General features: G+C 43.4%; 1 protein-coding gene across 5 annotated transcripts; it reads left to right on the forward strand.

Moving 5' to 3' along the window:
* The first annotated feature begins 136 nt into the window (after positions 1-136).
* LOC121917607 (CLK4-associating serine/arginine rich protein-like) lies at positions 137-25246 on the forward strand. 5 transcript variants are annotated; one of them, XM_042443699.1, is made up of 23 exons: positions 164-274; positions 2349-2351; positions 3533-3639; positions 4167-4281; positions 5173-5270; positions 5383-5484; positions 6417-6496; positions 7770-7854; positions 8276-8421; positions 9502-9598; positions 10940-11018; positions 11275-11348; positions 12240-12281; positions 12860-13081; positions 14332-14586; positions 15251-15433; positions 16564-16603; positions 22568-22628; positions 22743-22801; positions 23560-23606; positions 23723-23805; positions 24385-24409; positions 25042-25245. In XM_042443699.1, exons 4-23 carry the CDS (start codon positions 4183-4185, stop codon positions 25082-25084), a joined length of 1920 nt encoding a protein of 639 aa, XP_042299633.1. In that variant the 5' UTR covers positions 164-274; positions 2349-2351; positions 3533-3639; positions 4167-4182; the 3' UTR covers positions 25085-25245. The 5 variants fall into 5 exon arrangements, 3 of the variants coding, with proteins under 3 accessions (XP_042299632.1, XP_042299633.1, XP_042299634.1); XM_042443698.1 differs by lacking the exon at positions 2349-2351 and having other exon boundaries at positions 137-274; XR_006101070.1 differs by lacking the exon at positions 2349-2351 and having other exon boundaries at positions 137-274; positions 16564-16607; positions 23560-23805; positions 25042-25082.
* Positions 25247-25568: the final 322 nt, after the last annotated feature.

The raw sequence follows: 25568 nt of genomic DNA on the forward strand, positions 1-25568 counted from the left end.
AGAATCCTTGGCTTAAAGGAGGAGGCTGGTAGTGATTGGTTGGCGCGCGGGCGGTCACGTGGACTCCTCGGACCAATAGGACCACACGCACACGTCAGCCCGGGCAGGGCGGCCTCTCTCTCCGCCTCGCGTTCCTAAACTCTATGCTCCGTCCGTCGCTTCCGCTTCCGGTCCAGGGGGCTGCGGCTTGAAGGGAGGGCGAGGCTTGAGCGTCCTCTCAGTCTGCATAGAGGCGGATCGGTCGCCGAAGGAAGCGGAGGAGGAGGAGAAGAAGGTGAATGGAGGGCGGCAGAAGCGGGAAGGGTGGTTCGCCTGAGGATGGCTGGGCATCTGCCTTGAGAGAGAGAGAGAGAGAGTCTGTCTGTCTATCTATCTATCTATCTATCTATCTATCATCTATCTATCTACCTATCATCTGTGTGTGTGTGTGTGTGTATATATAAGCTATATTAATACCTCTGTGTATGTATAAATATATATAGCTCTGTGGATGTATGTGTGTATATGTATATAAATATATATATGTGTGTGTGTATATAAACAGTATTAATAGCTCTATGCATGTGTGTGTATATGTCTAAAATATATGTGTATATATATATATATGTGTGTGCATATATATGTATATATAATGTATAAATATGTATATAGCTCTGTGTATGTGTGTGTATGTGTATAAATATGTGTGTGTGTGTATATATATATATATATAAAATAAACTGTATTAATAGCTCTATATATGTATGTATATATATATGTGTAACTGTGTGTGTGTGTATACAGTGCGCCTGTGTCATACGCAGGTGCCTTTTACGCGGCTTTCAGCTTATGCTGAAAGACGCACGGCGGGAAAACAGTGGCGCGCGTGCCATGCGCAAGCCCCATTACTTTTCAATGGGGCTCAAGCATACGTGCGATTTGCCTTAAGCGGAGGGGTCCAGAATGGATCCCCACATAACGCAAGGATGCATTGTATGTGTATATATATTGTATTAATACCTCTCTCTTTTTGTGTGTGTGTGTGTGTATATATATATAGTATATATATGATAGTGTATGTATAGCAGGGTTGGTTGGTTTAAACCAGGTTGCTGCAAACCATGATCGAAACCTGCCTGGGTTAAACCATGTTTTAACCCAAATGACTCCAAAAAGCCTACTCTTAAACATTTATTTTTATACACACACAGGGAGTGATACATAGCTATGCATATATCAGGGTTGGGTGGTTTAAACCAGGTTGCTGCAAACCATGATTCTAACCTGGTTGGGTTAAACCATGGTTTAAACCAAATGGGGATGGGAGGGAAGGAGAGGTGATTCAGACCTTGAAGGAGCAGCCGTTCTTAGTTCATTAGAAGGAAAAGAAATGAAGGTACGATGGTGGATGGCAGGCAGCCTCCTTTTCCTTCACCTGGGAGCCCAGAGCAGCCATATATATGCTAATAGTTTCAGTTGCCACTTACTCCTCTCCATCGATAATCCACAGCCATTGCTTGGGTTTGACAGCTGCCAAGGATGAGAATAGACCCCAGAAAGGGAGATGCATAATCCACACTTACATGCAGACATGTCTCTAACAGGATGATAACTGTTACATGTAATAATCCCACTAATTGTATGTTTCCCTGGTTAACACTGCCATAGTTATTTATATGCAGTATTACAGCACTCACAATTTTGTGTTTAACAATGACAGCGTTAACTGGCTCTGTTCTGCAAACTGTTTCAAGAGCATTGTTTTGTGGGAAGTGATTTCATTCCCTCCTCTTCCTTTGCTGCTTCCCCAATTCTAGTTCCAGAGTCAATGGTTTTCTTTTTTGGACTTCCTTGCGTGAGATGTGATATTTCTGTTCTTATTTCTTCATCCCTTCCATTAGATAGGGCCAAAACACACTGCAGAAGGAATCTAGTTTGAGTCTGAGGCCATTTTAATTGCCCTGGCTCAGTACTAAGGAATTCTGGGAACTGTAGTTTTGTGAGACATTGAGCCTTCTCTGTTTAAAAGCTCTAGTACCACAACAAACTACAGTTCCCAAAATCCCCTAACACTGAGCCAGGTCAGTTAAACTGGTCTCAAGACAGAATGTTAATGCAGTTTGTTTTGGCCCTTACTCACCCTTTGCTAGGGCCTTTCCATGGCAGCCTGTGGTCCAGCTTCTAGTGGGATAGCCATGGTAGTTAATAGCAAAACCCCCTAAAGAGTTCTGTTGCATTTTGGAAGATTTACAAACCTGTAAATAAACCTGGGACAAAGACAATTTCCTTACTTTAAAAGGAGTCTGAACTGGTGATAAGGAAGCCGCGTTCCTTCAGACCTGCAATTTCATTGTGTCAGCAAAAACCAGAAGGTACCCATGACTCTGTTAATGCTGACTGTGCATTTCCATGCTCATTTTGCTTGCAGATAGCAAGACGGTTTTTGCAAGCATTCTGGTTCACCTACTGAGCTTACTTAGACAATCCAATCTAAGCAGAACTCTAATACAGTAACCTCCCTGTCCCTCCTTGCACTTTGAGATAGGAAATTCAGCAAGATGGAAACTCAGTACAGATTCTCTCCTGGTAAAAAATCCCAGGCAGCCTCATATTTTATTGTGTGAACGTTGGAAATTGTACAGTGCCTTCTTCCGCTGCAGTGGCTCGTTGGTGGAAGATGTTAAGCGCATGAATCATCCAGATTAAAAAGAAATGGCTTAAGAATAATCTAAAAATAAAAGATGTATGGTTTCCATGTTGAAAGCTTGCTTGGATAAAAAGGGGCTTGCAGTGCTTTTGAAATAAGAATTTCAAAAAAAGAAATGGGGGGCTCTTCTATGTTTTTGTCATGCTATGCCTCCCTATGGCTTAGATGTGAAAAATGTGGTAGCTGCAGCAATGGACTGGGTTGGCAGTGGTCCGCTTTCTCGGAGAGGTTACTTAGGGCTCCCCTTTTCCGTTATAGGGAAAGCTAATTGCTGCCTAGCCTATGGCAAATATTTTGAAGGAGGGAGTTCATAGAATAACTCTGTGAAGGTAAGGATTCCTTGTCGTTTTTCCTCCTCTTGGATGAATTAGGTAGGCTAGGTTTTTAATAAGAGAAGAGCATTCCTTAATTACGTTGGCATATAGAAGCTCCAAAATGATGTTTTTGAATTAAGGGGGCATCTGCTTCCATAACAACACTGATGCTTTTGGATAGGAAGAGCTTTTTCATCGTGTAGCAAATATGCTCAGGTCAGAGTTTGGGAAAGGTTTTTTTAACCACACTTTCCAGGGGCCCACAGCCAGCATGACCACTGACTGATTCAAAAAGTCATTTCACCACAATCTCAAAGAGATCAAATTATTCTGGGCTGTGTCCCTCCCTAATTTACAAATACATCTGCACCCAAACATCTGCTTTTACCTTTATAAAAATGTGCCAGAGCCCTTGGAATGGTGGCACAATATTGCCATGCCCAGAGCAGGAGGAAGGAGATGCCAGTTGGCCTCCTCACCTTTCAGGTTAAAGGTTGGATACTTAACCCATCCTCATTTCACTTCTTTTTAGGGTACAGCTTTCATGACAAAGCAGAGAAGGTCTCCGATCTCTTCATGGGCTGTGCTTGGTGAAAACAAGATCATTCTTTTTTGAAACCTCCTACGTTTCTGCTCTCGGTTAGTATTGGTTACATATGCCTGGACTTGCAACTGTTGTTTTGTGTCAGTCATTGGCTTCTCAATATGTGCATGAGTGTCCCTCCCTCTCCAACCATTTTATTTCTGCATGGGTCTCATAATCTTGTTGGAAGAAGGCAAGCACAAAATGCCTTGCACAAGTAGCATCCTCTTAAAACAGTTGATTCTGCTATGTCTTTAACTTTGCATGTTTTAAAATTTATATTTGTAATTTGGCTTTCCTGCTGATTTGAGGAAATTATATAGAAACTCATGCAGTAGCCTAGTAGGGTAATGAGGGTACACAAGGGTCTATTATTTCCTGTGACACAACAGTGTATCCTGGGCACAAGCTTTGATAATGGTTAGTCTCTTTGCCACTCCTTCAGTTAACTGCTTAGTGAAGTCCCTAACATTGCCAATAGCCAGAGTTCTGTGGGAATGCATTCTCTCTGTGTGGGAGAGAAGTCAGTTTTGACTTTTTCCTCTTGTGCCTATGCGTGTGTTTCTCTTCTGCTCCTGAACAGCTTGGAGAAGGGCAGGATGTGGCACGAAGCCAGAAAGCATGAGCGGAAGCTCCGTGGGATGATGGTGGATTACAAGAAGCGAGCCGAACGTCGACGAGAATATTATGAAAAGATAGTGAGTGCTTTCCTTGTGAACTGTGATCTGGAGAAGAGCTGGCAATGTTTTATGCCTGTCTTATGCTAATTGAGGCTTTTTGCTTCAGTGTTTCAACTTTAGTTTCACCCTTGACTCCCCACACAGCAGCAACCAACAGGGTGGGAGAGGACTCTGTTTGTTTAACAGCAATCCATCACCCAGAACTCTTTCTGCTTGTCTTAAGAGAAAAAGAAACATATTTCCCTACCTTATGGGGAAATTGCTACTATCACATTACCATACTGACTCATAAATAAGGTGACCTGGGATTTTGGAGTCAACTTTTGGGCATAAACTTGTAGTCTTTGAGTATATATGGTAGCTTAATCTTATCCCATGTCTGGAAAGACTCCTACAGTTTGGCTACCACTACAAGAAAAGTCTTGACTGGTAGCTCCTATCTACCTCCAGTAGTAGTGGGACTCATAGAAGGGCCATTGCAGATCTTAATTCAGTGGCTGGGTTCTTTGGATAAAAGTGGCCTTGTGTATTGGGGATGGATGTAATGTAAAAGAAAAGAGTGTCAGTAGAAGTCCTTCCATGTAGAATTCTCATGTCAATCCAATGAGGGTGTGACATTGTAGTTTTCCTTTTTATCTGCCTCTGCCCCCAATTCTGAGAATGTGGGAGGTACTCAGAAGGAGTAGCTTTTGCAGTAAACCACTTGTCTGGGGCTTAACAGGGAATCGATGTTGCTAAGAATTTATACGTTTGTATACAAAAAGGTTCCAGGCATTTCTAGGTAGTGCTGGTGAGGATGTTCTGATACTCTTGAGTGTCACTGCCAAAAAGTGTGGATGATACTGCCTTAAAGAGACCTGTTGTCTGACTTGATATAAAACAGCTGCATCTGTCATACTTCACTTCCAGAAAAAGGATCCAGCCCAGTTCTTGCAGGTCCATGGCCGTGCGTGCAAGGTCCACCTAGATTCTGCTGTGGCTCTTGCGGCTGAAAGCCCTGTGAATATGTAAGTAGTTTTCTGCTCTGTGCTGGCAAATTGAAAAAAATGCCTGATGGAAGTGGGGAGGAATTGCATATGTGTGGTATATTCTCACCTCACTCCTCACTGTTCCTTGCAGGATGCCATGGCAGGGGGATACCAACAACATGATTGACCGCTTTGATGTACGAGCTCACCTGGACTACATCCCCATGTATACTCCTCCACTCCTGAACCCAATGTAAGGTTTTCTTTTATATTTTGATCTTGAGATGTTCAATCTCTGATTTCTTTTGCAAAGTAAAATGATTAACTGGAGGCTGAAAACCAGGAAGATAGCTTTAACAACTAGGCTTGACTAATGACAAACTCTCCCCCAATATGTAGTTTGCCTGGGAGTGATACACTGCTGTGTATTAAATGAAATTGTAGGGTCCATTTTCTTGGGTTAGGTGAGGTCCAAGGTGCCCTGCAGATTTGCACAATCAGTGTCGCTGTCATTAATTTACTGTCTAGGATTACTAGTGTACTTCTGGTGAAATTAGGCTAATATAATATTGTATAGAGAACCAATGTGGTGTAGTGGTTTGAATCTCAGACTATGACTCTGGAGACCTGGCTTAAATTCCCTGCTTGGCCATGGTCACTGGATGACTTTGGGCAAGTCGCACTCTCTCAGCCTCCACTTCACATAGAGAAATTTCGCCATTGGTGTAGTGAGCACTGTGGTAGATGGACTTGAGTCTTTCTTGGCCTGCTTTCTGTGTTCCTTTACATTATGCTTTGGAAAGTAAGGGAAAACTCAGAACAGCTTGTTGAATGAAGAACAACTTTTCTCATCTGAAAGGTTTCAAAACTCCCCGCAAAAAACTGGGTAAGCAGGTAGATCCAGGCTTAAAAGCTTAGAATTAGAGTTTTTCTGTAAGAGAAAACAATGGAAAGAATCATGGGTTTGTGGTTGAGGAAGAAGTGGTGGAAGACATGATCACAGAGAAAGAAGAGATGGAAAGACATTTATCTCATGAATACTGGAGCTTTGTTTTTGGTAACTTCGTGCATGCTTTTTGGAGAACATTTCATGCCCATGTGTACTATAAAAATGAGCTTATAAAAATAAAAATAAAAATAAAAACAGGGAGTTTTAAAACTAATTGTCACCCCTTTCTTTCACAGCTCCCCAGAACAGGAATCTGATGAAAGGAAGTGCAACTATGAAAGGTATAGAGGTTTGGTGCAAAACGACTTTGCTGGCAGTAAGTTCCCATTCCTTTTCCTTGTGCTGGTGTTGAGTGCAGAGAGTCTGCTCAGGGAAGAGTGGATCTTCTGGGTTTAGCATGGAAGTTATCTGTCAGGAGTTGCATATGCTTTTGTCCTGCCACAGTGTAGTAATAGTGGTTGTAATAGTGATTGTATGTTTTAGGAATGTTTTAAAACTGAGCTGAGGTGCTAAGCTAAATCAGGAAAGAAAGAAAACGCATTCACGGTCACTTGTAAGAAAGCATCTGGCTGTAATGAGAAAGATAAAGGGATGGTATGGGAAAGGAAAGAGAAATATAGTTATTAGTTTTAACAAATAAGAATTAAGCCCACCTGAAGTTTGAATTTTGTGTAATTTAATTTTGTGGTTATAACGTTCTGACAATGAACATCACTAGACTGGATCCATCGTTTCTTAATAAAGGCTTCTGAATTTTTACTACTGAGACTGAGTTTCTGAACTTTGATGTCCTGCTGGACTTGACATCATCACTATACCTTTGGTCAAGCAGGCAAAAATTTAACATCCAAGTCCCCAACTTCCAGCCCCACTTTTTTAATCTGTTAACCAGAGGTTAACAGTTCAACTGAATTTGCTCTCTTGCCAGCTTCATAGAGGCAAGCTTGAGGGTAGGAATGTAAGGAGGCAGACAGTGTCAGACTGTTCCTGTGATTGGGAGATCATTGCCCTATGTTTTCTCCCCTGGCTTTAAAAAATCAAGGAAGAGCTTAGAATTGAATGCCCTCAAATGTTGAAGGAATTGACCCCTTTAGTGGGAATAGGGAATAACCCATGGAAGCAAGACCATATTCAATCCATTTCAAGGTGGGTGGACAAACCAGACAAAACACCTCCCAAAACAACAGTTCCCCAAAAGCAGTGTCTGAACTCAGAATTTTCTTTTTTTTTAAATCTCCCATAATCCTGTGCCAGCATGTCAATTGGCCATGCTAGTTGGAAGGGGTTAGGGTTATGGGAGTAACAGTCAAAAAAAGGTTTTTTTCCCCAGGGTCTGGTCATTATATGAGTAGGAATTGGAATGAAGGTTGGTAAAATGAGTACGCATCTTGTTGGGGATAATTGGCTTACAGATTGTAAACCACTTAGAGAATGCTGAGTTCACTATGAAGCAGTATAAAAATGTAAATGCTATTGAAGACAACAGTGAGGGGTGGGAGATGTTGCTGTATTTTTCCTTGTAGTTGCCTATATTATGCTAAAACAAGCTTTCAAAGTTCTGACCTCCTTTGTCTCTACCTGTTTCATAGTCTCAGAAGAGCAATGCCTCTATCAAATCTACATCGACGAGCTGTATGGGGGCCTCCAAAAACCAAATGAGGATGAAAAAAAGAAGTGAGTGTTCTGAATGGGGCAGACTTTGGGATCAGTCAAGCAGGATTGAGTGGCCTTGGAAACAGAATGCATGGTCCAAATGGCCAGGGGGACCCATGTTTTTAAAACAGGAATAGTGACCATTGTCACCTTTGGCTGATGGAAGTTGTATTCTAACCCATCTGGGGGATGAGATTAAAACAATGTTAAAACTGTCCCTAGAACAAATGATCTTTCCTTCTAGATGTTTAGATAGGGCTACAAGAGATGGAAATTTTAAAATCAATTTCAGTTTGTTTTACCTGGTGGTGGAGGTGAAAACCTCAGAAGAATGAGTCTCTGTCATTTATCCAAGCAACTATCCATCAGATAGGATAGTCTCCTGAAGATACCAACCAGCATGTCATTAATGATTAGTTGTTGTTGTTTTTTTCTCCACCAGGCTAGCAGAGAAAAAAGCCTCCATTGGTTACACGTATGAGGACAGCACAGTGGCTGAGCTTGAGAACCCATCTGAGAAACGACCTGAGGAGGAAGACTCTGAGGAAGATAGCAACACAGATGAGGATGAAGTCATTCCTGATATTGGTACGCCTCCAAGAAACCACTGCTGTTTGGCATTGGGCTTTTATGAAGTCAGGGGTGGGACAGCAGATCTTAGTCTGGTGTACCATTTCTGGCTCTATAGTCTGCTGAGTGCAATGCATAGGATAGGAACGGTGGGCCCTGGAAATATTCAGGGGGTGGGGGAAGGACATGGCCAGCTTCTTTGGGTTGTGAGCCCTTTCCACCAAGTAAGGAATTACCTGCTGCTCTTGCTGCTGTTTTTTTCTGCCCAGTCATTTTTTTGCCATTCTGATCTGTGATAGCTGTACAGTGGAACAAACTCCCTTGGAGTGTAGTGGAGTCTCCTTCTTTGGAGGTCTTTAAGCAGAGTCTGGATGGCCATCTGTCGAGAATGCTTTGATTTGGATTTCCTGCATGGCAGGGGGTTGGACTGGATGGCCCTAGTGGTCTCTTCCAACTCTACGATTCTATGATTCTTTTGTCACTGAAGATGCAATTCTGTGTGCACTCACTAGAAGTACACTCCTCTTGAATCCAGTATGGTTTACGTCAGAATAAATACATTTAGGATTGCTTGTGAATCTCCTTGGCTAATGGCTCTTCTGTCACTACCACCTTCCTGCTTCCAGTTTGTACCTTATTTTATATCCATGGTTGCCCTATACTGGCTAGGTTGATAGAAATCTTATTCTGTCACTCCTGGGAGGCACCAAGTTGCATAATGTTGGTTGATTGGGTGAAATGTGCTGAAAAAATATGGTATAGGAACTTAAATCACACTGCTCCCACAAAGTTGGGTTGTTGGGGGTTTTTTTTGCCACTATATTTCCACAGAATGGGAGAATTGCACTTTTATGAGGTGTGATTCTCTTCTAAACCAACCTCCTCTACCTTTAAGCAGTTTTGCCTTGTACTTCTCAGGAAAAAGTGGAATTGGTTTTGAAATCTGGAAGCGACCTAGAAATACTGATTTTTGCTAGGATGAGTCAATGTGGCAAGTCAGTGGTGGTGAAAGAAGATGTTGCCTTGGATCCTCCAGATTTGTTCATCCCTGTTGTTAAAGTGATGCTGATCAATTGGTGTCTCTTGTATTACTGGCAGATGTTGAGGTCGATGTAGATGAGTTGAACCAGGAACAAGTAGCTGACCTGAACAAGCAGGCAACCACCTATGGAATGGCCGAGGGAGACTTTGTCCGGTAAGGTATCTGTGTTGTCAGGGTTGTCAAGCTGCTTAAGCTCAGCCTTCTCTTCTGCACCTTGGCACATTTTTGTGGTGAGCAGCTTGGGTGGTAGATTATGTTTCCCAGCATGCAGGCAGGTATTTTTGTGGTTATCAGTTTAACAAAACATGCCCGCAGCTGTCAGAAATAAGAGTGTTAACGCTTGAAAGGTTGACCCACTTTCCCTGCGACAGGATCTGATCAAAATTATGAACACTTCTATTGAGAAGTGGGTATTGGAGAGATTTTTTTCCCACCCTCCCTGCTTCAGAATAGTAGATTTTGGGAGTCATCCAATGAAGCTGAATGGTAGGAGATTAGGAAAGACCAAAGAAAGTACTTCACATGGCACATAGTTAGACTGGAATTTGCTGGCACAAGATAGAGCAATGGTCACCAACTTAGATGGCTTTGAAAGGGGATTAGTGAAATGCACAGAGGATAAGACTGTCAATGGGTACTAGTCAGGAGGGTTATGTATTATCTCGAGTATCAAGCCGATATGTCTCCGAATACCAGTTACTTGGAAACACAAATGGGAGTGTGTTGTGGCCATCATAGTCCTGCTTGTAGGCTTCCCAGGCTGATCTAATTGGTCAGTGTGTAGGAACAGCATGCTCAATTAGAGGCTTGCTTTGGTTCGTAATGGCACTTATGCCTTTGTGGTGTCAGTCAGGATGACTAAACAGAACCTATGTGATGGTTGGAATTATATTGGGTATAGGTATGCTTTCTGTATAGGTGTTCACTGGATTTTTGGATTACAACTCACATCAGCATGTCCATTGTTCAGTAATGATGGGGAGCTTTTGACCTTGGGCATCTTAGGCAGGGGCATAGTCTTCCTAGAAGAATTTGGCTTAAGGGTGGGAAGATTGCTTTTGGAGGATTACAGCTCCCAGAAATTCCCCATGGCTGGGGAATTTGGGTACTACTGTAGTGCAAACAAATGCAGCTTTCTAAACTCTACATTTGGCTGCACAAGAGGTGGACTTGGATAAGTGTTTAAGTGAGCAAGCCTCTTTGCACAGAGCTGAAATATTACCACCAAGCAGGCAAGGTAAATATTCTGTGGTTGAGACTTTTACATTTGCTCATTCACATGTTAGTTTTGTCTTGCATTGCTACTAACAGCATGGCTAAATAGTAAAATTGAAATTATAACTTCAAAAAAAATTAAAGACACAACTAAAACTACACCAGTAGAAAGAAACAGCCCCCTTCAACAATGATGAAACTTAAATACCGGAGACCTGTCCTATTAACATTTTTACCTGTACCCCTTCCCCCAACCCTTGCTTTCCTTTCCTCTAAAAGGATGTTGCGGAAGGACAAAGAGGAGGCAGAAGCTATTAAACACGCCAAAGCCTTGGAGGAAGAAAAAGCCATGTACTCGGTAGGAAATGTTTGGTGGCCGTGCCATACTCTTTTTCATTTTCAAAGGGTTTATCTCATTTACTCAGTGCATTTATGACTAGCTGTACCAAGAGGCTCCAGTTAGCTTATAGGATTTGGGGAATGGAGAGATGAGTCTCAGGATCTAGGTGGAATAGTCTCTCTCAGGACTAGGAAGACTCAGGTGAGGAAACTTCTAGGGCCTCTGTGTTAAAATTGTGATCTCTCTAATATCCTTGGTTTGCTTTCTTTTCCAGGGTCGCCGCTCTCGGCGACAGAGGAGGGAATTCCGAGAAAAACGCTTAAAGGGAAGGAAAATCAGTCCTCCGAGGTAAGCCCTTTCATGATATTGGATTCACCTGGCTGTTATTAGGCCACACATTTTTTTTTATTTTCCCTGCTGCAAGAGGAGTTGGGGTGCATCTGAGACTAATCCTTCTCTACTGATGGAGGAGGAGGACATCTTGGAGGATCCCCCACTTCCTGGTGGAGCTGCTGGAGACATCTTCCCTTTGTTCTTAGTTATCTTTTCATTAAGAGCTAATAAATTCTGCATGTGCAAAGAAATTGCAATGTCTTGGATTTTCTGGATCAGCTATCTTCAGCAAGTGACCTGCAAGCTGACTTGATTCACCTTCTGCTCTTCTTCATCTCTCTTTTGTGTTTATAGTTCCACACCATCCTCTTCTCACAGTGGATGCCTTGTCTTCCACTGCTGGGTTCTTCATATCCTTATAAGTGCCTGCAGGAACACACAAATAAGGAGTTGTGATGGTTAGGGTTGTGGTATACCACTCCACCCCACCAATACATAGCATTGGTGACTGTGGCTCCTGGCATGATAGAGAAGGCTAAATAGCTAAATCCCATAATCATTTTACTTTTCAATTTCGGTGCCTTAGATGTCAACCTGGTTGTATTTTGCTCAGTACGCCATCAGCTTCTTTATGTGCAATGAGAGGCAGAAGAGTTCAGTAGGATTTTGGAGTGCTTAAGTGGGATTTACATGGTGGGTTCACCTCCCATTCCTTGAAAATCTTGGGGGATTAATGCCTAGAGATGTTTGACTAGAGGCAGTTAGATTAAGAGCACTTAGTGCTCCTTGAATTGTACTTATAAGATTGTGTTCACTCATAAGCTTTTGCAGTGCTTCCTTGGGATGTTTGTCATTCTAGAATTACAGTAATGCCAATTTTGTCCTCATTACCTTCTGTCATTACAGCTATGCTCGGAGAGACAGTCCCACCTACGATCCCTACAAACGGTGAGTGAATATAGCTGTTATTCCTTTGTGTTTCTTTAGACCAATCCTGTGGGGTGGTACAGATTTTCATTGGTATTCAGTGAAATATAGGTGCTTGTCAAATGCATATATAAGTGTATGTATGCTTTTATGCCCAGGAAGACACACACAAGGACTTCTGATCACTTCCTGTTGCAGAAAAAGTCCTCTTCTGGCCCTAAAAAGGGCCAAGGGAGACAAAAAATTGTGGCAATATGGCCTGGCATTTGGGTGCAAAAATGACTTTTCTTTTGGGGGGGGGGGGCTGCAAGGGGAGTTTAATATAGCCCCCTAGCCTTCCACAATTTCCTACCTGCTACCTATTCCGATTGTTGCAAAGAATATGCACCGAGGCAGGTATTGGTCTGATCTAGAAAAATACTTATATTCATAAGCAATTAGGTCATCCCTTCTAGATCACTTAACAACGAAGTTGTAACAGTTGCCAGCTATTCAGCCTTGCTTTGTAAATTGCAAACATGTCACTGTTTTTAATAACCATTAATAGCCATGCTACACTGAAGGCTGACAAGTAGTGACGCTCTTCCTTTGTCCCTCAGCTCACCCTCTGAATCCACGTCCGAGTCCCGTTCTCGCTCCCGCTCACCTTCCCCGGGTCACGAGGAGAAGATCACTTTCATCACCAGTTTCGGGGGCAGCGATGAGGAAGCAGCAGCCTCTCAAGCTGGAGGAGCCCCCAGGAAGGCCGCCTCCCTTGGCAAGGCACGCTCCGGCCAAGTGCAGCAGGGCAGCGCTGCGGCAGGTCATAGCGCCTCCTCCCGGTCGGTAATTTTCGCGCCTGCCTCGCTTTCCCAAACTTTAAAGCAGAGACCATCCGGGGGTCAAAAGGTTGATTTCTTACTTTTCCGCCATCCTCCCTGAATGCTGAGACCTGATTGTATTGGGGAAGTGCATGTCCATTGGTCACTGTTGTTGGCCAATCCCCAGCCAACTGGAAGATCCATTGCTGAGTCCGGTTAGGAAAAACCAGGGAAACATGAATTTCCCTTTTCCTGTGGAATGCTGGGAAAGTGAGGGCGGCTAGTCTGTGCAATGTCAAGGTGGGTGGGGTCAACCAGGGAATGGACTGTGCCAGCGGAGCCGGCCTGTCTTGCTCATTATCCAATGAAAGCAGCTAGTGTGTAGCTTCATTGTGAAGGAAGCTAGAAGGTCAGAGGACCTGTAAAACTATGTTGAATTTAATGGGCCCTTTCCCCCCATGGCCTGGGATGCTGGTTTACTACAAGTTGAAATATAAAACTATGTACTGGTCTAATACAAATCCTGCATAGGACAATTGTTATGATATTATTTTGGCTGCCTTTTTAAGACCAAATTGTCACATGGTGTGCTTATGTTGTATAAACCCAAAATATAAAACCACTGATACTGTGGTAAAGCAGGCACCACAGCTGTCAAAACGAATAGTGATAAAACAGTCTTTTAAAGATGTCTTCTCTTGTTCTGTTCAAGAGCTTGGAGCAGATAACAGATGCCCTCACAGTTTAGCCATTGTGTAGCTTTTTGGGTGAACCTGTTCCTGTGCTCAGGGTTTTTTTTACTTCTTTAGAACAGGCAACCCTTTTACCTTGGAATAAGCTTTCCTTGGTAATTGAGCAGATTTTTTTTTTAAATGTGCATTCTCCTAAAGGAATTTGGTCTGCTCAAGTATTGAATAAATGTGATTCACTTGGTCCTGGACTGAAGCAATTAGCAGTGAGATCTTGCCATAAACCAGTGCCCCTCTTGCCTTCTGCACTGGATTGTGTCTGACATTGGCCTTCCTGCCTCCACTTTGGGGCTTGATGAAGACTGAAGATGGGGGGATGTGAATGGGACTTCTCTGAGTTCCCTGAAACTCCACAACTGTGGCTGCTTAGAAACCCTTCCCTACTTACGGAACCATCAGTTGGGCTGGGTCTTGGCCACCTTGGGCTATCCTTATGTGTGTTTTCAGCCCCCTTTCCCTTGTACTTTCTAGACATTGTGGCCTCTGTGTGAATAGCCAGCATTGTGTCTTTCCTCTTTGCAGACGACGCTCCACCTCGTCTTCATCCTCCACGTCATCGACCTCTTCGTCTTCAAGCTCACGGTCCAGTTCACGGTCCCACCGGGCCAGTGGGTACCATAGAGCCAGCCGTTATGGCCACTCACGCAGCCACAGGTACTCCCGTTCCCGTAGCAGGACCAGGCGGTACTCAGCAGGAGGCTCACGTGATGGCCACCGTCACTCCAGGTCACGTTCAACAGAAAGGGGCTGGCGATATGGCTCCCGCCGGAGGTCTAGGTAAGTGGATTGGATGGAATTAATACTCATTATTTGTTGCCTGATTGAAAAATGGGTTACTCAATATCTTGGAGACCTGGATAGAAGGAATAACAACGTTGAGAATTTTTATACCTAGTTTTGCCTGATGATCATACATCATGATCTGTTTTGGATTATTATTTTGAGTAGAAGTGCACATGGATTTTTTGTATGAAAACCACATTTTTTTTTGCATAACTCCACATTTTTGTCTAATACTCGCTCCAGTTTCCAGGAAAACACTTTTTTTTAACCAATTGGCATTTTTTGCACAAATACCAATTTTTTTAAAAAACATGGTTTCTGCAAAAGAGCACATTTGCAAAAATAACATCAAAGTTGCACAAAAAGTGTTTTTGGTAACACTGAGTTTCTTTGTGCAAAAAACACCTACATATATATTTTGTGCACAGAATTATTGTCTGAAACACTTTTGAGGCTACAAGTACAAGGCAAAAACTGAGCAGAACTGCTGTTTCTTCCCATAGCAGGGAGAAAATGGCAAAATTATTGCTCCTCGCATATAAGAGCTAAATAGTTGAAGATGACAGTGGAGGTTTTAGGTGTAAAGCAGTCATCCTGATTCTTGCTATTGGGGCATCAGTGGAAGTAAATGGACATAAAAAATGACACTCTTTCTCAGGAGCCATTCCCGGTCTGGAGAACGTTATCGGTGGAGCAGTGGCAGAGGAGGGAGGCACTGGAGCAGCAGCCGCAGCAGTCGGAGCGATAGCGAATTGCGAAGCCGTAGCCGGTCAGCGTCTCCAGCAAGAGAGAAACAGCTGAGGCCTGCGGCTTCCCCTGCTGTAGGGGAAAAACTGAAAAAGTGAGCTTGTGATGGATATCTCCTCTGTTGTTCCACTGCTTTTATAATGAAGTGGACCCCTCTTCCATTCCAGAGTGGTAGAGAATTGTGGATTGTAGAGAGCTGGACCTCTACCACCAGTTTTTGGAGTATTTGGCTGTGTCCACAGTGGCAAGAATACTCTATGAGCAGCCTGGAGTATTCTTACCCTGGAGCATCCTCCTGTTACTTGAACCAGTGGTGGGACATCTGTTTGTAAGGTTTCTCCTTTCTGAGGCTGAACACAAGGTGTCCACCCTTGGACATATGGCTGACCATCTTGTTCTGACCTCAGAGGATTTGACTTAAAGCATTGATGAGCGATACAGTGGGATATTAATTATAAACAGTCCCTTACTGTCCCTCTGGAAGAATTGGCGCAAAAGGTATTTTTTAAACTATTTCAAGAGGGTATACAGCGGGTTTGGTGCTGATTTGTCTGGACATTTTCTGGACAGTGCATTGGAACTGGGGACTGGGCCCTGCGTCATCAGGACTCCTTGAAGTGAGGAAGGGAGGAGGCTGGAGTATTTGGCTTGTGTGAACACCCCCCTTGTCATGGCCAAACACTGACAGTTGTCCAGTGATGGGAAGAAGTTAACCTGTATTGGCTAACTTGTATCCTTTTTGCATCCACTTTGCACTTTGAGGTTGGAAAAAGAGAGGATGGGGGAGGGTTTGACTCTTTCTCTGTCACAGTTCTCATTTAGTGGGTAGATGGGTCATGATGGGGCACTTTGGTTTCTTTGTTTGCTTCTGCACTATATAACCCTTGGGAGCCTGTCTTCTGTCGACCTTGGCAGGCAGTGCAGCCCTATCCAGCTTTCTCAGTATGTCCAGTAAAAGGGATTGGATTTGATTGCCAGCTGAGGGACAAGTCTGGATAGAAATTGTCTGGGGACTCATTTCTGTCATTGGCTGTATTCGGTGCTGGACTTTGAGTGAAAAGACTGGGGTACTTCTCTGCTCTAGACCATTGCTTCATCATTTACCATTGCAGTCAGTGTCTGCTTCTTGGAGAGGCCTGGAACTATACCCAATTCTGTCACTAGGCAGGCATCTGCTTTGCTGTTAGTGTTTTATTTTGACCTTTCTTCCCTCTTTCTTTCCAGGGCTGAAACTCCTGGTGGTAAAGAGACAGGAGCTGCCAAAGTCAGTAAGAATTTAAACCTCACCTTTTAATTCCCATCTGTGCAGAAAAAGACTCGGGGGAGCAATAGTGATGCATAAAAGAGTGTTTTTAGAGTTTGGATGACTGTACTTGCTTACTTCAGATGAAGGGTGGAAATATAGTCAGGCTGCTGATGGAACCACCTGCTGATGGTTCTTCTAAACTTGAAAACCACTTTTAAATCTGGTCTTTACATGGTATTGGGGGATTGGATTTCAAGAGAAAACAGTGTTAATGTTGGGCTATAACTGCAGGATTGCTAAAGGGTGGTCGTGTTTTGTACATTGAAAGAAATTTCTCTTAAGCAAGCCTAAAACCCAAGGCAAAAGTTACTCATTTAGATCTTTTCTGATATAATTCTTTACTAATTTTCTCCTTAGCAACTAATTTTAACAAAGTTCTTGCTGCTGTGAAATTTTTCCCCCTAGATGTCTGAAAGTGCCCTCTGGGAATTTGAGGAGATGTTTTCACCTCTCCTTTCAAGACCATATTAAGCCCAGGAAAGACCTTTTTGAACAATAGGGGGGTTTTCTGGTCACTTCCTTTTGTTAAGAAGGCCCTGAAAGCATAGTGAAAATGCCCCTAAAAATATTGGGAGGCATTTGGCTACAAAAAAAATGGAGTTTTAAAAAAAAATGTTGGCATGGGATGTAGCACTCCAAGGACTCATGGAGGTATCATGCAGCCCTCTCTTTCGCAGGCTCCCACTCCTGCTTTGATCAGAGGTGGTGAGCATTTGAATGTGGGATTTTCAACATGAAAACCATGGGCCTTGCAGGGACGTAGCTAGGATTTTAGGAAGGGGGGGGGTCCAGACTAAGTGCCACCATTATAATGGGGCTTGAGTGCGGCGGCGCAGCAGCACACACCGTTCATTTATGGAAGGGGGGGGGTCCGGACCCCCAGATCCCGCCCCCTGGGCTACATCCCGGCCTTGCCCCGTGTGGCCGTAATCAGGAGTGAACTGTTGTGAAAAAAGCCTCTAAAGAAGCATGTCTTGGTGGAAGAGATGAGTGGTGTCATTTTCTGCTCTTGATACCAACCTGTGCTGTTGTAAGGGTTTGCCCCACCAGTGGACTCATCTCTCTCACTTCATTCAATAGTTATCAAGAAGATTTCTTCTAAAAACAATTCACTACTTCCAACAAATCCAGTAAGAACCACTATGCCTGACTAAAAACCATCCTTGAAAAGGAAGGTTTTAGCCACCTTCCAGACAGGCCATCCAGAGGCAGGGGGAGATTCCAAACCATGGGTGCAGTCTGTGAAAAGGCTCACTGCCTAAACATATTTTGAGAGACATTGAGACACGTAGGATGGTTCATATAGAAGAAAGTAGTTTCTTTGGCTCTGCTTGTGCCCAGGCTTAAGAGGCAATCACCAGAAGTTTAAATCAAGTCAGATGGAAAAGTATTAGAAGCCCTTGAAATTATCTGAATAAGAATGTATGGTGTATTCACTATTTGCAGCCTCCTGAAGTTTGGCTGCTATGTTCTAGCCCAGTAATAGCTTCTGGCCACTTTTCCCAGACTCCACTATGTAGAGTGCATTGCTCCACTGACTTCATTTCTGACTCTTTGTATGTGCCCTCATGGCTCTAGGACCAGGTTAAATTGACAAGTTAAACTGTGCAGTTCTGAGCCGTAGCCAACTCCTGGTTAGCCAGTGTTGAAGCCATGTTCTGGAAATAGCATGTCTGTTTTCTCATGGGGAGTTTGATCCTGTTTTGTACTTAATGAGCTCTTATTCCTAATTCAGCTCTACTGACCACAGGTTCATCTCTCTTGCCTGGATAAAGGTTCCTATTGGTTTACTCACATCCCCAGACCATTGCTGCCTTGGAAATTCACAGCCTTTCTGGAATGAAGCAATAGTTGGGGGATTTTCTTATATTATTAAATCCCCAAATGTCTTCTCCTAGCGAATTGCTTGGGAGCAAGAGAGAACCTGGTGGGATATCATAGGCCAGTGGCCATGTTGCTGGACAAAAAGATTCAGTGCCACCTTCTTGAAGCTTATCTGGGAAAGGACATCATGCCTCTAAGTCTCAGTCTAGCAAGCTGTTCCATGGGAATAGCATGTACCAACAGCCACTGAGAAGTCCTGCAGAACCAACAGGGACATGTTGTCCTTGCCATGAGTCATCCACTAAGTCTGTTCAGGATTTATATGGAGAACACTTGGCTGTTCTAGTGCAGTGGCTTTGATTTTCCATAAGTTGTCATGGAGTAATGATTCCCTTACCTCTTATTTCAGTATCCAAGGGAGGGATTCAAAGAGATAAGATCAAGAGATTGTAACAAAAAATTCTGTAAGCAGGACTGTTTTCTTATTTTAAATCTTTGGGTGGGAATTGTCTGTGGGAGAGAAGTCAAACACCATGGAATTCCTTGACTGAATTCTGATGAGAGTTGCAATGTCAGAACCACAACTCTTAAATATCATTTTTGGGATTTTGGATTACTAACAGTTCTCTTTTTGTGAACAAGGGAAGCCCCCACAAGTCTTAGCTATAGTTCAAACCATGACACAGCTGCAGGGTGTTTGGAGTTGTGCTGTGTTTCTGGTAACCTGCATTTGCTACAAATGTAGAGTTGGCCTGCTTGCTTTTGCGAAGCCTAGCAGAACTTTTCTTTTTTGTATTTGTTCAAGTCTAACAACCATAACAGGCTCATGTAAGGTTAAAAAAATAAACAGCAAACAGTAAACAGGAACAGTGAGTGCAATCAAAACCACAGATTCATGATCTACAGCGATCACTTAATCCAAGTAAACGCTGTGCACAGAGGTGTTTCCAAAACACTGACTTGCTTTGGCCAGGGCTAATGCAGAAGTAGCCAATTTCCAGCGGATCTTGTCAGAATGCCAGTAAAAGCGAGCAGCTTTTTTGTCGGGTTGGGCTGAAAGCGTTCAGTTCTTCAACGACTCAGGGTGGAAAAATATTACACCTCGCCATTTTAGGACATCAGAACAAACAGTGCAACAAATCCGCACTTCTCTCGCTCTCTCTGCAAATATATCACAACCCACTCTTAAGACAATCTTCTCCAGATTGTTGCAGATCCATTGGACCATAGCTTCCATCATCCTAGCAGCATTGCCAGTGGACATGCTGGATAAACTGGTGGCAGCTGTTACCCAACAGACCTGGAGGGCACTGAGTTTAGGAGGGTTGTTTCAAGGCAGATCACTTAACTTATTAACTCATTTCATTTACATTACACTTTTCTCCCAGGTCTGGGAGTCAAGTGGTTCATGATATGAGTAAAAAAAGATACAACTGAAAGCACATTATATCATGGCCATGATCGTATATGGCTTATTTTAGTGTCAAAGGCCCCATACAGACAGGCCAAAATAAAGCTGCTTCGGGTCACTTTGGAGGTATGCTGTTTAAATGATGCATGCATCCTAAGAGTCCAGAACCCGTGCCAAAGCCACGCTCCAGTCCTAAGGACTGGAATGTGGTTTTGGTGCGGCTTCCGGAATCTTTGGACGCATGCATCATTTAAATAGCATACCTCCAAAGTAACTCGAAGCAGCTTTATTTTGGCCTGTCTGTATGGGGCCAAAGTGCTGCATGCAGAGCATCTGTTGACTCACAACCTCCCTTGACTGTCTCTTGAACCACAGCAGCCGTCTGACCAGCTATTTTGTGGCTGATGGAAAGGAGGAATTGAAGCGTCTGTAGACAGATGCAAAATTATCGCATCATCTACTGAGACCTCCAGAAGACTCTGGCTCTTCTGGATGATTTAAGCATTCTGTGTCTGCCTATGAGGACATAGCTATATGAGTCTCTGATGCACTCCCCGCTCTTCCTCAGCCACAGATTGGCTGTAGTGGGACTGCAGTGGCTAAATGGTAAGTCTAGGAGACAGTTGGATAATTGCAAAATGTGGAAGGAATCATAGAGTTGGAAGAGACCGCACGGGCCATCCAGTCCAACCCCTTGCCATGCAGGAAATCCAAATCAAAGCATCCCTGACAGATGGCCATCCAGCCTCTGCTTAAAGACCTCCAAGGAGGGAGACTCCACTACACTCCAAGGGATGAGTTTGTTCCACTGTCGAACAGCCCTTACTGTCAGAAAGTTCCTCCTAATGTTGAGCTGGAATCTCTTTTCCTGTAACTTGCATCCATTGTTCCAGGTCCTGTTCTCTGGAGCAGCAGAAAACAAGCTTGCTCCCTCCTCAGTATGACATCCCTTCAAGTATTTAAACAGGGCTATCATATCACCTCTTAAATACCAACTTCTGCAGAAACCAAAAGGGGGAAAAAAAGACATACACAGGCATAATGTGAACTTAGGCCTCTGTGTACTACTATCAGGATGTCTGCCTTTTTCTCTTAACTTTCCTTCTTCAGATCCTGTTCATTTAAATTGGGATTGCCCAGGCACTTAGGCCTCTTAATGATTAGATATATTTTTGAGGTACTTTGCTCCATGTCCCTGCTTTACTCTAGAAAAATAGGGTCAGTTGGACAGAAGGATTTCCACCATTTGAAAGCCCACATCCCGGAAAGTGTTTTTGCTGCGGGAGGTAGAATGTGTGTTAGTGGGAAGAGCCTGGAAAAGTTCCTTTTAAAAGAAAATAAGGCTTCCAGACTCCCACAGCCAGCAAGGTTCGTGGTTTGAAAAAGGAACTTTTCCAAGTTCTGGTAATAGGTTCATTCTAAGGCCATCTTTGCAGCTGTTTATCTTGACATGGGCTCTTGGTCAGGAGCGGATATCTCATTCGACACTGAGCAAAGGCAGAAAATGTATGGTGAGTCAGAGGGCTGGAGAAATATTCCAAGTTTCTAAGGTTAAAGCATCAAGAGTTTTGGAATCCTGCCCTGATTGAGTCTGAAAATGCCTTGAATTCCTCAGTGAAGCACAGATGTTTAGAAGCTGATGAAACCAAGCGCCTGAGATGTTTCCAGACCTCGCTTAGGCCTGTTTTGAGTGCATCTTTGGTACATGTTTTCACAAGCATACTTTGTGTTCCCTGCGGAGGTTTTTGTTTCAGGTGTTCAGAAGAGAGTCTGACCTGATAATGTCTGACATTCTCTTAATTTCTTTTGTATCCGGTTTTTTAGCTCCATTTCAGCAGTCATGACTACCAGAACCTTAAAATAAAAGATTGAGATTCCCAAGGGAATCAGCACTTGTGTGTACAAAAAACCTTCATGAGGATTAATCCAGCTCCATAGCTAAACTGAAGAGATACTAGTCAGAGATTTTTATTGGTCATCTTACTTGCAATATGATCATTTTTGGAACTGGGGGAAGGAGACATTGTGGCTTGACAGAGGGAAAGTGAACTTTATAAAAAATGGTTGTCTGGTGGAGATGATTTTATTCTAGGCAAGAAGCTACTTATCAAACTGGTTCCATATGGAAGGAAGGCTGGAGTGGTCTTCAGATGTTTGGGTTATTTGCCTCTCCTTCATACCAAGGCTGCGCAATGCTCAACCTGGTTTGACAAACACTGCTTGGCTTTGCTGCCAAGTTCTTGTTCTCTCATCAGCCTTTCAAGCAAGCCTCCTTTAGAAAAAAACACAAAACAAAACACCTGCCTCTGAAATAAGGGCTTGGTTTTGATTATTACAGGCAACAGAGACATTGACCCTAATAGATTCCCCATTAATTGTAGGCATCAAGAAGGTAGACTTCATGACTGAAGGGGTGGCTGGCCCCTTTGAGGAGTGGCTCCTGAGCCTTCTGGAACTTGAAATCTTCTGGATTCCTTTTGGCACGGGGAGGCTTGTTTAGGTGGTAGCAACCTTGCTGTCCTCCCTTCCAGTGTTGGATCAATATGTATATGAGTCATCTCATTTGTGTGTTTTGTCTTTCTCAAGGCCTGATTTCCTTCACACGCACCTGGCCACATCCCAGTTTGATGAGATCCAGCCAAGAGGCAGAATTTCTTAACACTGTTCTGTTTCCCTTCTGCTTATAGCCAAAACTGACCCCACAAGAGAAACTGAAACTGCGCATGCAAAAGGCACTTAACAGGCAGTGTAAGCATCCTTGGGGTGGTGGGGAAAGAGGGATTCAGAGCAAGGGTCTCCTTTTTCCTTCTCCCTTTCTGTGTTTTGTCACACTTGGTTCATCTCACCGCTCTGCCTCTTCAGTTAAAGCAGATAAAAAAGCCGCCCAGGAGAAGATGATGCAGCAGGAACATGAGAGACAGGTAACTGGCAGGGATGGAATTCTGCATTTGGAAAGATGTATTCTGCAAGTACAGTGAGCTCTTAGTATCCATTGAGGTTTGGCGAATATCCTATATGGACATCAAAATCCATGAATGCTAAAGTCCTATTATGTAACATGAGGCAGCAAAATGGTGTCTCTTACATAAAATGGCAAAATCAAATTAAACTTGAATCTGTGGATATGGAGAGCCGACTTTATAATAAACTGGCATGCAGCTGGAATGCAAATTACAATGGCTAGTAATGGGAGACCAAGGGAGTGAGTGGTTGGGCAACTGAAGCAAGAATTAGACAGTCTGGTCTGGTTGTGTTTGTACTTTCTTCTCTCTTGGTGACCTATTGGAGACGTTATGTCTCATTATAATGAAAATACAATGTGAAGTAGGCTCATGAAGCATATGTGGGGCTGTGCTTGGATCGTGATCATGTTTCCTGCAGTGATCAATCAGATACCTTTGAGAAGCCCAGAAGCAGGATATGAGTGCAAGTGTCCACTGAGGACCAGGAACTGAAAGATCTTCTAGCCTCCGCTGTTTCATTGATGAAAATGTATTATTACCTAGCAATCTGCAGTCCAGGAATTCAGATCTGCGTAATTTTATTTGCAGAACTGCCACTTTCTCACTCTTGCTGCAGAATGCTAAGCTTTTTGCTTCAAACTGGTCATTGTTGGTATTTCCTGTCATGTTTGGCAGTTGTCCTTCTGCTGACCAGTGCACCTTTTCCTCTCTTCCAGGAGCGAGAAGATGAGTTGCGTGCCATGGCTCGGAAGATCCGGATGAAGTAATGCCTCTCATGGTTTTCTTCTACCCTCGACGTCGAGTGGTGGGAAATGCAGTGAGGGAGGGGAATGAGCCAGTGGTCTCCTTTTGCTGACCTGCAATCTTTTCTCTTTACAGAGAGCGCGAGCGTCGGGAGAAGGAGCGGGAGGAATGGGAACGACAATATAGCCGCCAGAGCCGCTCTCCTTCCCCACGTTACAGTGAGTGCCTAGTACCAAGAAAGGGTTGTGTGTGGTGTATGGAGCATAGGAGAAATAGTGGTGGCAGCAATCCCACACAGGCAGCTGTGATAATCTCAACCTTTCCCTCCTGCAGGACTCACTGTACTTCTGGAGGGGGCTTTCTTCCAGTAGAGAGATGGAGTTTAGAAAACCTTCTCGCTATGTCTTTGTAGGGAGAGGGTTGCATGCAAGCTTCAGGCCAAATAATTCCATGGTCTCTAACCTCTCCCCACCAGCCAGCCCAAATACCTCCAGTTCCCTCTGCAATCCCTCTCAAAATGGCAACAGGAAGTGATAATGCCTCACTTACTGTTGCTATTTGGAGAGGAATTGCAGAGAGAACTGGAGGTATTTGGGTAGTACAGATCAGGTGAGGGGAGTCTTTTTGCATAGTGTTCAGCATGAGTGTGGGGGATGTCTGTGTGTTTTGGGTGCAAAATTGCTCTATCCTCTTGGGAGAAATTATTTCTCTTAAATAGGCAGATTTGAATTTGATGGGATGTACTCTGGAGATGCAATTAAAAGTTTTTTACATATTTCCCCCTATTTGTCTTGCAGGTCGAGAATATAGCTCTTCAAGGAGGTAAAATCTGCTTTTTAAAAATCCATTCAATTTGTCTGAAGCGGTAGGCCTAGCAGACCTTTTACCAAATAACTCTTCTGCAGCAGAGGAGTGTGGATGGATGTTCTCAGTTGACTTTCTTTTGAGTCAGTTGATGTATTAAGCCAACCTATTCCTTCTGGGAGTTATGGGAATTGCACCTCTGCAGCACATCTGAGAAGGATAAGGTTGGCGAAGTTTCCATTAAGCACTGTTTCCCAGTGCAGATGCTGCTAAAGAAACCTCTAGTGAGATAGAAGAGGAAGAGGAAATGGGCAGGCTGGGTGAGATAGATGAGGAAAGGGTTTTTGGGTGGGGAGGCTTAAAAAGTTCTCTAAAATGTTCTAAAAAAATCCTTATTTGTCAGAGGTTTCAATAACTGAGATACACCTGTAGTAGGGGTATTCCCCATTTTTATCCTAACAGCCGTACAAGTTACTGTAGATACAAAAGACAACATTGCCTGTGGCTACACTTGAGGCATGGTCACTCAGTAGTGTCTTGCTACATTGCAGGGCTTTTCTAAGTGCTTATTAACTAAGGATTTGCTTAAGTATGATAGAAAAATGCAGCCATTTCTCTTGTAATTTGACCTGTCCTTCTGCCCTTTCTAGGCATTCACGGTCCCGATCTCGGAGCCCTCACTATCGTCACTAGGGGTCATTCCTGGTGCATTGTTGTGTTGGCAACCCCCTCCCCTATTTCATCTGGCCCCTTGTAACCATGCTGTGTAATAATGCTGTATATTGCTGGTTTTGATTTTAGGTTGTCAAAAAAATTAAAAATCCTAAAAAAAAACCCCAAAGTGGCCTTCTGACTGTGTGTACCCATAATATTATCTTTCCAAAAACCCATTAGCATGGGCTTTTAAGAGCAAATGTGTCTTCCTGGTCTCTCAAGGCTGTGTGGAATTATTTTGGGGGGAAAGGTAAGGTGGAGAGAGGCTTTTGCAATGACTTACGATGTGCAAGTGAAGACAGAACGCTTTCTTCTTCACTTGTACTGTGAGAAGTCTGTGTTTCATGCCTCTTTTGCTATTGATGGTTTTTACTGTGTATTGGAAGATTTTTCTATTACATTTTGTGTGTGACAGAAGACTGCTATGAAAGTATAAAAGAATAAATGTCATGGTCATCCCAAT

This window comes from Sceloporus undulatus, unplaced genomic scaffold (assembly GCF_019175285.1).
Source record: "Sceloporus undulatus isolate JIND9_A2432 ecotype Alabama unplaced genomic scaffold, SceUnd_v1.1 scaffold_24, whole genome shotgun sequence".
Classification (NCBI taxonomy): domain Eukaryota; kingdom Metazoa; phylum Chordata; class Lepidosauria; order Squamata; family Phrynosomatidae; genus Sceloporus; species Sceloporus undulatus.

Excerpts from the sequence above, each read along its gene's own strand:
- LOC121917607 (XM_042443698.1), top strand. The coding sequence starts at position 4,183 with ATGTGGCACGAAGCCAGAAAGCATGAGCGGAAGCTCCGTGGGATGATG. Across the intron at positions 12,282-12,859 it reads ACCTACGATCCCTACAAACG|CTCACCCTCTGAATCCACGT; the intron begins GTGAGTGAATAT and ends TTTGTCCCTCAG. Across the intron at positions 24,410-25,041 it reads GAATATAGCTCTTCAAGGAG|GCATTCACGGTCCCGATCTC; the intron begins GTAAAATCTGCT and ends TGCCCTTTCTAG.